Source organism: Falco punctatus (assembly GCF_963210335.1).
Source record: "Falco punctatus genome assembly, chromosome: 10".
Lineage (NCBI taxonomy): Eukaryota > Metazoa > Chordata > Aves > Falconiformes > Falconidae > Falco > Falco punctatus.
Genome location: NC_137590.1, coordinates 15,566,873 through 15,581,512, shown reverse-complemented (window position 1 = coordinate 15,581,512; position 14,640 = coordinate 15,566,873). Strand labels below are relative to the sequence as shown.

The 14,640-nt window shown below is 41.4% G+C and overlaps 1 protein-coding gene across 9 annotated transcripts in view; it reads left to right on the top strand.

Annotated features, from left to right (window-relative positions):
* RTEL1 (regulator of telomere elongation helicase 1) overlaps window positions 1-14,402 on the top strand; it is a 54,429-nt gene extending 40,027 nt beyond the window's left edge. For 2 of the 9 annotated variants that reach the window (XM_080405703.1, XM_080405705.1), the window contains exons 28-35: window positions 723-930; window positions 2,203-2,340; window positions 2,915-3,031; window positions 4,931-5,173; window positions 6,746-6,910; window positions 7,494-7,679; window positions 8,196-8,299; window positions 13,442-14,402. In XM_080405703.1, coding sequence (XP_080261829.1) covers window positions 723-930; window positions 2,203-2,340; window positions 2,915-3,031; window positions 4,931-5,173; window positions 6,746-6,910; window positions 7,494-7,679; window positions 8,196-8,299; window positions 13,442-13,516 — 1,236 coding nt within the window. In that variant the 3' untranslated portion in view covers window positions 13,517-14,402. Of the gene's footprint in view, window positions 1-722; window positions 931-2,202; window positions 2,341-2,914; window positions 3,032-4,930; window positions 5,174-6,745; window positions 6,911-7,493; window positions 7,680-8,195 lie in introns of all 9 variants that reach the window. The other 7 variants (XM_080405702.1, XR_013930936.1, XR_013930937.1 and 4 more) reach the window with 7 other exon arrangements.
* The last annotated feature ends 238 nt before the right edge of the window (window positions 14,403-14,640 follow it).

The following is a 14,640-nucleotide window of genomic DNA, read 5'->3' as shown; positions in this document are numbered from 1 at the left end:
TGGCTGCCTTCTCTAGGAATATTCTTCTGAAAGGGTCATTTTTGTCAGCAAAGAAAGCGAACAGCATCGCTCCCCTTTTCTGTGAGGGAATGAACGTTCACAGATGTTAGAGATTCATGTTATAGAAATAGATACAATAATCAGCTGGATAAATTAACAGTGTATTGTGCCTCGGGGGTTGCTCCATTGATACTGGGTTTTGTCAGGAAGGCATGTGACAAGGGTCCAACAACTTATGTGCTCACAGTGTCACCGTCATAAAGGATGGGTAGTTCTGAATGTGTTTCAAGTCCCTGCTGCTTGTGATTGTAGAATAAGAAAGTTTCCCAACACGAGAGAGTAACCTAGTTTACTTGTGTAGTGTCTTCAAGAAATGTCTTAGAAGAACTGAAATGCTGGAACATCCTGTGGTCTTTATCTCCTGCTTCAGAGATTTGTTTTCAGTTAATTGGACATTTCCAGGGGGTAGGCCAGTTAGATTTGTGTTTATTCTGTGGCACTGAACCTTTTCTTCTGTTTTGTTGGGTTTTTTGGGAAATAACATATAACATATGACGTGGAGGTGACTACCATAACTGCAAGAGACAGTATGTTACTGTTACTTGAAAACTTCATTGTCCTATGTGCTGGCAGAAGTGTAAATATATTGCTTCCACCTGAACTCATGGGAGAGTAACTTCTCATGTCTTACTATGTAGTGAAAAGTCTTCCTGTGTTTGCAGCAAGATAAGAAAGCAGACCCGATGGACCCGAAGAAGACGCGTGCCATGCTGTACATCACCATGGTGAAGGAGACCCTAAGCCAACAGAACTATGATCTCTTCTCTAAGGCTCTTCAGGACTACAAGAAAACAGACAACTTCCATACTATGTTATCTCAAATGAGCTCTCTCTTTGTAGAGGATAAAAAGAAGCATATCTTGTTACGAGGTATGATGACTTCCTTACTCTAGTTATATGACGTCACCTTTGTCTCTTACATAGATGGCTGTTTCAGAGGTAAGTGGTTTAGATTTGAAGTACAGATCAGTCAGGATGGTTATCATGAACATTCATCACTTCGTATCCCCAGATCACACAGAAAATCCTAGCTTTCATATGTTTGCGTCTTGAGAGGCCTGAAAAAAATCACATTCCATGGAAGCTTTTGTTACTTTAAACTTTGCCTAAAAATAGTAGTATAGCTTATTCCCTGTGATTTAGGAGGTAAGGTCAAGAGTGTGGTTGTGTGAGTTGGATAGGTGCACTCATAAAGGGTTCAGTGTTAATACAGTAAATGAGTAGACAGAATATCTAGAGAAATTTTCTATTTAATGATGTGTATAAAGTTGAGTGATCTGGGAAAACGTGGATAGTTTGCTGGTTTAGCTGGTATTTTCTTGGCTTTTAACAATTGCAGTGACAGGAACTGGATTCCCACCAGTGTTTCTTCTAGTTTAACAGTGTTCTCTGTGAGTTTTCATTTTCCTCTCAACTTGTGAGCAAATGGGCAGGTTTTTCTGTGACTTTTTTAATCTACAAAAATAAAAAAGCATAGTTATTCATCTTGTAAATTTTTTAAGGTTAAGGAGAGGGAAGCACAGCATGAGCATGTAGTACTAATTGTAGCCACAGTCTCTTTCCCAATTTGCTGATCTTACTAAATGATTCCAAAATAAGAATAATTACTAAATAAGAAAATACTGGGTTGCCAAACGAAGGTCTAAGTCTAGTTTTCAAAAGTTACAGGCACTCAAAACCTAAAGTTCGTTTGATGTTTGGGCTTTTGGTTGGCAAATGTTTTGTGGCAATTAAGTAAGATGAGGTGTAAACCTAAGTATATCAGTTATTCAAATTATCAGCCTAGCAGATACTTTGACCCCATGGTTGATAACTGTTTATGAAGCTCCAGGTACCTGTTTCACTGAGAAGCAAGCTACTTCATATTTGCAATGAAAAAATTACAGTTATTACCTACTGGTAATAACATTGCTGGAATTTGCGTGACAGCTGACCTGTCTGTAACTTATAAGCGTGCTTATTGTATAGATAGTAGATAATTACATTTCAATTTTCAGTTGTATAGCTGCGTTTTTTTATCTTCGTGTTACCTAGCCTAGAATTCCTGCCATTGTATGTTTCTGTGGCATTTATTAGCTGTTGTGTACTGATTTTTTTTTTTTTTTTTTTAATTCCCCCCCACTTCCCTCTCTTTAATGAAAGAATTTTACCAGTTTGTTCGACCTCAACACAAAAAGCAGTTTGATGAAGCATGTTGCAACCTGACTGGAGTGGGCTGTGGCTACAAACCTGAGCACAGCCTCCTGCGGGAAGAGAGAGGGGGACTAGCCAAGAATACAGGTGAGCTGGCTTCAGCACCGTGCAAGCAGTTGTACTGTTTGATGGACATTACTGGGTTGTAGAGCAAAATGGATGTGACGTGTAGAAATGCAAGGACCGAAGGGAATTTATTTTAATATTGATCTATTTCTCTGCTCTGTATGATCTTGCCTGCCTTCCTGTGAACATACGCAGATGCCTGAGCGTTAGTTGCTGCGTAGTTAGTAATGATGCCATTTTATTTCAAAAGGGGTAAAATCCTTTTCAATTGAAATATTGAAATTGTGGATCTAGTCTGTGAATTTTAAAACTTTGTGTGGTTTGCTTTGTGGTAAAACTTTGCTACCCACATAGCGCCACCCAAATTGTGAACAGAGGGTAATCATGTCCTTGCAGAACCTGTGAAATCTTTGAAACCCTGCAACAATAAAGTCCTAAAAAAAAAAAAAAGCAGGGTGTTGGCTCATCCTCTCCTATCAGAGAAATAAATCTACATCTTCAGGTGTTTTCAGCCTAGAGTGGCATACTTTGAAATGCACCGTTCTGTGTTCATTCTTCCTAAGTTCACTGTTAACGGATGGATTTGATTTAACAGAAGAAAACCAGAGTCAGCCGAAAACTGCATTCTCAGAGGGCTCGTGTGCTCAGCTGAACCCCGGGCTCCACTTGAACCAGGGAGGAGTCCACTTGACAACAGGACTGAATAGTGCAGGTACCCTTCACATTAAATAAAAACATAGCCTCCAGGTAATACCTGTTATGCTTTTATTTCATCATTGACTGTAAATTCTCCTGGTGGGAAGCGATGTTTTTTTGTGTTCATCCAGCACAGTGGCTCACAGTCTGTAGGTGGGAGTGATGGCAATTCAGAATTTTCAGCAAGGATTGTACAAAATGAAACACACAAGCCAGTAAGTTAAATCAAGGTAGATATGAAAGGAACGAACTAAAGCCAGATGCTTCTGTTGACACCAGACTGACCTGGTGTATGTCAGTGAGGGAAGGAAATGGTGCGTTGAGCACAGAACTGCTGGGCTTCCTGTTTATCCAGGGCTCGTGAAAGAGCAGTTTAAGGAGTGTAATTTTAGATTAGGTCATTATGAATCCAGGTAGGAAGAAGAAAACAGTTCCTGGTTTTTTTTGTCACTGGTAATGTGCATGCTCCTTGTGAACAGTCTGCTTTTTCTGCAGAAACGGAGACTAGCAAATGTATTCTCTCCATGGCGTGTAATCTCTGTATGCATCCCTCTAATCTCATTCTGTCCGGTATTTATCTTTGAAGGCAAAGACACAATTATTATTTCATTACAGATCTTCCTGAGAACAGCTGGGAATTTTTTTGTATTTCTCACAAGGAAATGAGTAGGATAGTTGGACAGCTTAGAAGTCTTTCTTTGGAGGGTAAAGAATAGTCAAAGGCTAATCCTTTCTTTAAAAATAAAAATAAAAAGTCCATGTTTCCTGGAAGGTTTTAAAAGCTTTTGATGTATGAAGCAGTGTTGTTTCTTTTATTTGTTTTCCTGTTTTGTATTTTAAGAACACTTGAACAAAACAGAATCTTTGGTACTTACTTTGTCCTGAGGTAGATGAGATTAATTTTCACAGAAACTTGTTCCCACTAAAAGAAATTAAGAAAATACTTGCATTTATTGCTGTCATTATTTCTGTTGCTCACTCCTTGAGTATGCTCCTGTGAATGTGCCAGAAAGCTGTGTAATACGCAGTAAAAGATACCGATTATAAAATTCACACCCATGTTTTTCCCCGTTCAGGAAACTGAACTAAGCCCACCTTTTAAAACTTCATTATCTTCTTTAACATCTTTAAAAGCACTTCGATGGAGAATAAAGATCTGAATACCAAAAGGTGTGACTAGTTAATTTAGATCAGTTTCTTATCATACGCTTCATATTTGCATGCCTGTAATATGAAAAATAAAACTTTTTCCTCTAAAACGTATCAGAAATCAGGCTGATGTTGGGAACAGAGGCCTGCTTGGAATTTAGCAGGATGTTCATGGCATCTCCCACCCTCTGTGTCACTCCTACATTGCTCTTGTGTTATCTTGTGTGTTATTTCAGCTTAGTTATTCTTTTTTGACATTCTGTTTTCCTGTTGGGAAACATGTACACATGCCTTTTCTCATTTTGTTAATAAGGGTTGAGTAACATAGTCTTTAAAATTGCTCTTGCCAGTTTCCTTGCCCATGTGTCAGGCCAGCAGAGTTGGTTAAACCAGCTGTTTAAAAGGCTTACGCTCCTTCAGTGTAGAACAAAACCTGATTTATTGCTGAGCTGCATGCACAGTCTTTTCTGTGTTGCCTTTTTCTCATTCCCTAGTCACATTTCTTATTGTAAAAGGTAAAAAAAACCTCCCAACGATGCTAAAGCGACCCCCAGAATTAATTTCCTTGGTTGCCATTTCCAGGAGCAGGTCTCGGTGATGCCAAAGGCCACGCCAGAGGGAGGTGTGTGGCTGTGCAGGCGGTGTTGGCTTGATCACTTTAAAGTGGTCCAGGAGCTCCCTTCCAAATGAGAAGGGACATCAGTACAAAGGAGCGACCTGCTTGTTCCTCCCCAAGCCCTGCTCACCTGCGCTCTTTGTCCCTCAGGGCAGAATGCCAGTCAAGCTCCAAGGAAAGACACTGAAAAAGCTTCAAGCCCAAGGAGAGATCACCACCAGGCCCTCAGGACTGCCTATCTCAACGACATAAAAAAGGCTTTGAACAAAAGTGCTTGCAGCCGTTTCTACAAAGCGTTGTTAGATTACAAGAGGACCAATAACTATGACAATATGATCTCGGTGGTAGCAGCCCTCACCACCGAGAGTCCAGAAGACTTTCATCTCCTACAAAGTAAGGGATTTTTTTTAAAATCACTTTTATTTAGCTGGAAAGATGATGTAGGTGCTGTGATCTCATGTGAGCAATAACCTTTCACTGGTCGTTAGTCTGCAAATTCTCCACTTTCGGGAAAAACTTAGCATTGGTTAACTTCACCTCTCATCTTTCAGTTTAGCAAACCAGCTAAATGGAGCAGCAGGACGGATGTGTTCAACGAATGTCGTTTGGAGAGCTAAAAATGTCAAGATTATAAAATATTCCATTTGCCCAGTTAGAAATTGTCCATTAAAACCATTGTATAAGACCTCAGTAATTCCAGTCCTAACCTTCAGTCAAGCTAACTTCAGTCCAATTATTTTGTTACCTTTTTTTATCCTCAGTTACTACAAGTGGTTGCTCTTTAGCAAAGACAGTGCTGACTACTGCACTGACTCAATTTTGCTCTCGTGACCGTTGATTGCTATCCTGGTGCTAAGCTCCTAGATGGCTTCCAGGTTTTGGGATAAGCAGTGGCACTTTTGATTTGCTGTTCCTCTACAGAGCTTCACTTTGAATAGTTATAGAACTGTGTCATAATTTAGTATCCTTATCATTCATAATAATCTTCTACACATTCCAAGCTATTATTTAATTTCTTAGTAGTTTGTTTTGGGTTTTTGCCTTTCATGGGGTTAATGATGAAAGGATTTAGGAAGCTATACAAGTTTTCAAAATTTGAAATAGGGTGGTTTTGTTTAAAAAAAAAGTTTATTATATGCTTATCTTGATTGCCTTCGTGGATGCACCTTGGCTTGTGCTATGTAACACCTCAGTTTGACCTTCTCCCTTGTGTCTGCTGGGAACTCCTCTGCAGGGAATGATCCATAAGGTGCCTTCTGGGAAATGCTGATGTAGTTTTGGCTGTTGTCTTTAGGAAGTAACAATAATAACTACTCCATTGACCTTGAATAGATGTCGTAGTCTCCAAATTTTTAGAAAATAACTTTTCTGGTCCATGAACAAGTCAATGAGTCTCGATGCAGTGAAGAGTGGGAGGGAAGTTGTGTGGTGCTGTGAGTCATCCTCTCCCCCGAGCATTCCTTCTGACAGACGGAGTCAGTATCTTTCCTGAGCAAATGTTTTCACCTCAGAAGACTTGTGGTAGAGTTGCCTGTGCTTGGCAGTAAGTCATAATTGGGATTTTTTTAGAATTTCTGTATGTGTGGTGAATCATTGTCAACAACACCACCACAGAACAGCAACAAGGAATTTCCTTGTTGACAGTCTTTTTGGATACTGTGTATATACCTGATTTTGCTAGATCACTTGTCAGGTAAAGGGCTGGAGGAGGTATTTATGCTTAGCTGTAGAGAACGGAATATCTTTGAGGTAAATCAAGATTATTTTCAATACTATATAATTACCTGTCTTCTGACAAGGAAAACCTTGTAGTAATGACGTGAACAAACCCAAAGTGTTCCACCAACCTGAAGGTACTCTGAGGAATATGGCTGATATTGTTCAGCTTCCAAAGAATTTCTCCCTTCCAAAGTCTCCCACGGTCACGCATTTATTGTGTATTTGACTGTATTTTCTTGTGGACAGGGTTTAACATGTTTGTGCGCCCTCATCACAAAGAGCAGTTCAAACAGATGTGCAAAGATTTGACTGGACTGGCCTGTGGCGAGGGAGAAAAGCAAGTGCAACAGCAGGTGCAAAGCGAGGGGAGTTCAGAAAGCTGGAGCAGTAAAGACAACAGCCACGGACAAGGTTGGGAACAAATATTTGTCTGGAGTTTAGAATCTTTATTTATTATGATGGGTGGGCCTCCCCGCCCAACATGTGTGAAGGAAGATCAAAGCAGTTGACTGTGCAAATTGTTTCAAAACAAAAAAAAAGCAAAAACAAACAAAAAACTTACCAGCTGTAATATAGAAGGCAATGTGAGATGGGGAACAGAGAAACAAGAAAAAAAAAAATAGTGCCATCTTCTGTAAACTGTGAAGTACATTGTGGGTGAAGGCAGAATTTTTGCCTCTGAGTGAGGTGGGGGCAGGAGTGGATTGAGATCCACTCGGTCTAGGAAAGATTTCCACAGAGCTTTTTCTATATAAAGGGTCCCTTTCAATAATAATGCATGTGTTGGTATCAGAAACTTCTGTTACCAAATGGTATGGCATGAAAAAAAATAATTGTTCTTTTAGAAGTTGTGGGTTTAGAAATTGTTTTTCTTTTACAATGGGAACTTACTGAACTTGTTGCTAGCGGTGTTTTACGGAGCTGTGCGTTGTGTCTGTATCGTGCTGGTTTGCATGTTCGTTGGTTTGGTTGTTTTTTTTTTTCTCATAACCAGATGCAGCTACTTCTGAGGGTAAGGTGCCGGAGGAAATTCAGAGGAATATTTCTTCCTCTCACTTTAAGCAGGAAAGCAAACTTGAACTGCCAAAGATTAACGTATCAAAAGAAACCAGAAACGTGAGAGCACCCACAGGCTCTGGAGCTGTGCCTGTCTTTCCCCCAGAGATGGAAACAGACATTGGTAGGTATAGGTGAGATCTGGGATGTCTTGCTCTAATACTGGGGAATAAAGATAAGTTAGAGAAAGGAGAATTATGCTGATGGTCTGTTATACATTGACTGGTTCATGCCTGTATTTGCACAGGTGCGATATTGATTAGCCTGGTTTGCCAAGTCAGATTTGAACTTTCTGTCACTTCCATGTGTTCTCTCAAAGTACTTTGTTGCCTTTATCACAATGGTGCAATAGTTTCCTGAGAACTTAGATATTTTTTTTTCTCTACAACTTCCTTGTAAAGTGAGGATGTAACCTCGGTTTCTAAATGGGGATCTGAAACACTGAGAGCCTGAGTGAGGTCATATGAAAGAAAATGTAACAGGGTCCGCTGTGCACTGTTAAGGTAGTCCATAAAGTGCATGCTCATTTGTTTTCTGGACTGCACTGGGAATGTATATGCATGAAAATCTCACAGGTGATTACTGGAATTTAGTCATGTCCTCCCTCCCTTTCTCTGTCCCCACTCCCCCTCTCTTCTAGGAAGATTCCAGTGCTGTAACTGCAAGTCTGAGGATGATGTGCCTTTTAAATGTCCATTGTGTGACTTCACTTGCTGCAAAACATGCTGGGAGCAGTTGTTAAAGGTTGTCTTGCTTACTGGTTTCAGTTTTTCCTGAAACTGCTGGAAAATGTTGTGCTTTTCAGGAGAACTACGTGGACAGCCCTGGAAACAGAATTCCTCTTTTTACAGAGAGTATGCCCAAATCCCAGTGGAAGATTTACCACTTGTTTCATTATTTTCCATGTTCTGCAGTGTGAGAGGAGGCAGACCTCTGCCTTCTGCTGGGGTTTTTATACCTTTGCATCTCCTTCTGAGCTGCCTCCACGTGTTTTCCTGTCTAAAGCTACACGGGCAACAAGCTGTGGAGTCAACTTAAAAAAAAGGTCTTGGTTGGTTTTTTTTTTAACATCAGAATCTTTATTTTCCTTTTTTTTTTTTTTTTTTTCTCCTTGCTTAGTTTCATAATTTTCCCTGTCTAAAAACCTACTGTAAAGCACTATCATGAGACGAGGCACATCAGGAGCAGGCTGCCCAGGGAAGTGGTGGAGTCACCATCCTGGTGTAGATCTAGCACTTAGGGACACAGTTTAGTGGTGGACTTGGCAGTGCTGGGTTAACAGTTGAACTCACTGATCATAAGGATCTTTTCCAACCTAAATGGTTCTATGAATCTGGGATTCTGAATTTATGCTCAAATATTTATCTCCTGTGTCATCCTGTCCTTTGGTTTTCCTGGCTGAGGAAATTGGTGGTTGAAATTCTTTAGGTAAGAGAATGTAATTGCTCCCACACTGTGTGTGTTTGGTGGCATCTTACCCAACATTGGATCCAGCAGCCAGGTGTTAGTAATCTGGGGCCCTGGGTATGGAAACCAAATACAAAGTTGAGCGGTGTCTAAAGATTCATAGGTGAACGATGAAGCTCAGAAACCTACAAAAACACTACAGAAGAACTTTCTTCAACTATGTGAATCTATGAGTAAGTACAAAATAATCAGTCATTCCAAGCTGTAGAAAATGGTCTTTTTTTTTTTTCCAAGAAGATGACTGAGTTATGTCAGCTATGTGTAGAAAATAGTATACTAACATCGAAACAAAATATAACAACCAAGACAGACTTGGCCCAAGAGGGATACATAATAATGTCTGGACTGATATTCTCAAACATGTATCTCCTAGAGGGAATTCAGAATAGCTGTTCAACTAAATTTCATTCTCGGTCTGCTATGCCATGTTTCTTCAAAATTAAAATCCCAAAGTATGGATTTATAAGGAATATATGTAAGTACAAGAAAGCCAAAGGCAGGCATCTCATGTTTGCTGCAGGCTGGGCAGTCAAACCAGTCGCCCTGGATAGGAGTTACCACTGAATACTCAGTTGTTCGTTTTATGCCAAGGTATAATGGGGATGAACATCTGACAGCCAGCATACCCTGCTTCAGAAAAGGCTCTAGGAAAGCCACGACAAGAATTTTAATAGCATGTGTTTGTAATTGTTGCTTGAGACTTGAGTTGATTAAGGAACAGAATGAGCTCCCTGGGGAGTTGTTGGTTTTTTTTTTGTTAGGCATTTATTGTCCCGCAGGGAGATTATCTTATCTCATCCCATAAATTTTTTTTTAATGTCTGGGGAAAAACCTCTCTCCTTTTGCCAGTAAGATGTAACTTGTAATTGTTGTTTCATCAGCTTAAAAATCCACAAAAGTAGAACTGCTGCATATTGAGCAATTGTACCGTGCTGTTCCATGCGTTTTTGTCTTGAAATTGGTTAATTCTGAGGTCTGAAGGGAATGTGCATTTTCATACCTCATAGATAAATCACAGAAATTGCTCTGTCTACGTTTTTTTTAATAGCTCCTTTATCTGATTGCACATCTCTCAGACTGGGGATTAAAATAGTCTGGTTTACTGGATTAGACTGTATTTGAAACCCAGGTGCTTGAATGCATGTGGAGGAGGGCAACAAAGCTGGTGGAGGGGCTGGAAGGCACACCCTGTGAGGGGTGCTGAGCACCTGGGGTCTCTCGGGTTTGGAGAGAGGGGGCTGAGGGGTGGCCTTATTGCTCTCTACAGTTTCCTGAGGAGGGGATGTGGAGAGGGAGGTGCTGAGCTCTTCCCCCTGGTATCCAGTGAACTGTGTGGGAACAGTTCAAAGCTGTGTCGGAGAGATTCAGACTAGATACTAGGAAACACTTCTTTACTGAGAAGGCGGTCGGACGATGGAACAGGCTTGCCCCAGTGCCCTTAATAATATGCTTTAACTGTTGTTCAGCCCTGAAATGGTCAGGCAGTTGGACTAGATGATCATTACAAGTCTCTTTCAACTGGAAGTATTCTTTCCGTCCTGTTCAGATATCCAATACAAAACTGTCTTTGGGGTAATGAGTCATTCCCCGTGGATCATTATTATTAATGCCTTCCATATTTGCCACTTCTCTGAATAATCTTGCTAGTTACAGTGAAACTTCGTCCCACGTTGTACCAGGTGGTGGCAGGTGTTTTTCTTAGCAAGGTGAATCAGAGCTTTGCTTTGTGGTAGCATACCACAGCCGTGTGAGGTCAATACAGCCATTATAATCTGGAAAGACCGATACAGTTTGAAGCAACTAATCAGAACATGACAGCAGACATACTGAGTCACAGCAAAGGTTCATCCAACCCAGCATTCTGTCTCTGACAGTGGCCAAAAAAGAACATGGCAAGCCTGAGTGATTATTCTTGCAGGTGATCTCTGCCCCAGAGCTATTTGCAGCACAAGAGCTCCCTGAGCCAGAGGCTGCTGCTGCACATTGAGAAACCTCTGGTGCATTTCCAGCACATCAGCCAATTCCCTTGAACACAGGCGAGCTTGCCCACGTCCTAAGCAAGCGCTTCCACAGCTGAGCCCAGTGTTACGTGAAGAACCACCACAATTTTTGCCATCCTTTTGAACTAGCTTCTTGCTTGTTCGGTTTAATGCTCTGTTTCCTTAACAAGGACATATAAAATATGCTTCCAGTTGTCAAGCAAATGCATCCTGGGTACCCTGTCCTTCATCAGCAGTCCTTTGGAGTCTTCCTACATACGCCAGCAGCATGATCCATTTGCTTCCTCCATAGACAACATACATCAAAGTCCTTATTTTGAAGAATGTTTTTTTCCTTGCTTTGAACAACAAACTATTGGGGGAGTGTGTGTGTGTGTGTGTGTAAGAAGCATCTTCTCACCAGCTGAGACATTCTGCTCCACTGTTCCAGAACATGAAACTACGTGGTCCATCACCTTTCCTTACCTTATGCTATAGCTCTAGTGATGAATGGGTCTCAGTACACATTAATGTTAGCTTGCTTACAGCATCATAGAATTGATACGATTCAAGTGTAGTTCAGTTAAGGAACAGTTGAATATTTGGTAGTTTGGGATATTACTTGAGGTCTGAGAGACAATTCTCCCAGTGATGAGGCAAAACTGTTCTGCCAGTCACGCGGATGAGGAGGAGGAGGAGGAGCAGCCTGGCTGAGAGTGCAGGATTGCAGGCGGGAAGGAGGTTATTCCATGTTTCTCTGAAACGAGTCCCAGAGGAACCATCTCCCAACACTTCCCTCCGCATTCCCACCCGTGCTGGTCGTACAGGCTGTGTGTGGCAAGGGCTGGGGGGGGGGGGGGGGTGCCCTTACCAGCAGGAAATGAGCAACCCAGTTAGTGTCTGAGCCCTGAGCTCGCCCCGTGGCCCTGGGCTTTGTCACCACTGACTGGGCTGGATTGAAAACTTGCTAATAAAAATATTAGCAATTTTCCTTGCTAATAAGTTACTCACTGTGTTTCTTCAGCTCAGAAGTGCTTTGGTGGTGGTGTCCACGAGGAAGTGACTAACAGCCTGTCATTCAAAATGCAGTAACTTGGTTCTTGCAAATTGTTATGTCTATTCCGATTTGTTGTTTTACTGAAACAACTTAGTTGCTGAGAGAGGCGATGAATAATTTTGGAACGTTTTAGAAGGTTTTGGAGAAGCAGACAGAATTCCCTGGAGCTGGGAAAGGTTATCAGAGGGATTAGCGCTTGTGCACGTTGGAGGATTTTCGGTGCGTTAGGGGAAGCCTTGCAGAGCCTGTGCCAGTATATGCAGCTTTAGGGTGCCGTTTTTTGTGCAAAGGTCTGTTGCTGCTTTTCAACGTTTAAACGCATCATGTTTATTCATCCTCTTTTTGCAGGTCTTTCAGAGAGACTGAGCTGTTTGGGATATCTGTAGTATGGGCAAATACTGTAAGATTTCAGAGTTACCTTATTACACTTAATTTTCAGAGCTCTTTGACAAATCGCTGTCTACTGGGAGGTAAAATGAGTTTTCCTCTCCCCCTCCATTTATGGTGTTTCAACTACTGTTTCTAGAATCAAAACACACTGCCTGAGCCTACTTTGCAGTCTACATCTTTTGTAGCAACAATTAACTTCGACACTAAGGAAACCTACAGTGCCACTGGTGTAGGTAACAATCATTTTAGCCTACTGAGCTGGCAGTTTTTTTGCAAAGATTAATTTTTTTTAAAAAAAACAACTTATTACTGTCTCACTTTTGAAATAAGCAGAGCATTTTAATTTTACCAGTAATTTGCAAGATATAAAAAGAACAGTTGAGGTCCAGCTGCAGGTCAAATGGCTAAAGACCAGGCTTTAAAATAAGATGAGCGAAGAAGCAGACTGAAACCTGGATGGGGAAATGGTTGCCTCATGTACCCAGTCTTCTCCTCTTAACCGGGAAAGGTGTGGGGTGGTATGAAGAAATAAACGTACTTGGTTCCTTCCTCTACAAAGCTCTTGGTCTGTATCAGAGATGTCGGGGTATGCCCAGGTGATAGCTTCCTTCTCGTCTGCGTGAGAGGAAGCAGGAGTTCGGGGAGCACATCGGCCATCGCGCGGGATCCTACTGATAACAAGTACATCTAATTCGCAACAGCTCTTGCAGCCTCTGTGTTCCTTGTTCCTGTATTTGTCTTCCAGCTGTCACAGCTGTCATTAGCCTGAGACACCTGCTGTAAAGTTTGCTACTTGACCGGGAGGCTTTGTCCTCCTCTTGTTACTAGCAGTTAAATAACTGACTGCACAGTGACGCTGCGTTTAAAAATAGCAGATAAAATATTCGGGACTGTCAAATGATTGGCATGGCTTGTAGTTGGTACTGGACAATCACAAACTTGATAGAGAAATTTAATATATTATCTATGCGTTTTGTTTGTTTGTTTATATAGAAGGTGAAGAAGTGCCCGGAGTGCCGCGGTGATGTGAAGAAGCAGCGATTAATCCAAGCTTTCTTCTGGGCATAACCGCACTGACAGAAAGGGCAAGTGCTTTGTATCAGCAGAAAGAAATCGCTGCACTCTGGCTCTCAAGCTGAACAGAAGCAGGATGAATATTTAAATATCTTCAGTCCTCGGTACTGGATTACATGCTGTGCACCAACACGTATCACTTCTTCCCACAAAGGTGATCCAGCCTGGAAGGTCTCTCCAACCCCTGGCAGGAGAAGGGGACAAAAGCAGCGTATTGTCCTGTATTGGAACCAAGAAGGTTAATTTCTTACTACTTTTAGCTCATCAATTCTATTATGGCCACTCTTAGGCTTGAAACTTTATGTCCTGGAGACATCTGTCCTTCATGAGCCTCTCAGGTAATCCCAGATCCTGGAAAAACCCCAGCAGTAGTGCTACAGTGGAACTGAGCTGGCTAGGTGAGGAGGCCAGGCTCCCCAGCCTACCGCGCTGGCGTTCCTGGAAGAAGTGATTCACTGTGTGGTGTTTGGCAGCAGCTGCTGTCTTCAGTAGCAGAAGATACTGAAATGATGAGCTCTTTAAAAACAACTTCAGGGGCTGGATAGCAAGCAGGAACACTCCCTTGCATCTGCTGTGTATCCCAAAGCCTGACTCCTTCATCGTGCTGGGTTTTTTTGAAAGGTGCTTCAAAGGAGGCTGTAGTTTCTGCTCAGTGCTGCTATTTCCATTGTGTCCGTGTGATCTGATGTTCACTTTCCAAGAAGAAAAAGGAGCTAATTGGCTTAAAACTTTAAAATAAATCAAGTTAGATGGGTTACAAAAAATTCCTTAATACTTCCACTCTCTGTCAGTAGTGGGTATGAGTGGTTAACCTGTCCCAATTTTAATTCTTCAGTAGCTGCTGTAAATTTAACTATAAATAAAATCCTTTTTGTTTTAATTGGGTTTTGTTTGATTTTTATCAGTGATGTAAACAGTAGGTAGGAGTAAGTGGGAAGGTTTATACTGTGGGATTTTTGACACTTGAATACTTTTGATTGTATTTTCACTTGCTACTTAGTTGTGGGGTTCCTGTGATGACAGAGACCCTTCATATAGCGTATGTTTCCAGAATTTTCTGGGAGAACATACACTTCAATAATTTTAGGGGCAGGTTGGTTTTCTCAGCCTCTAGGTAG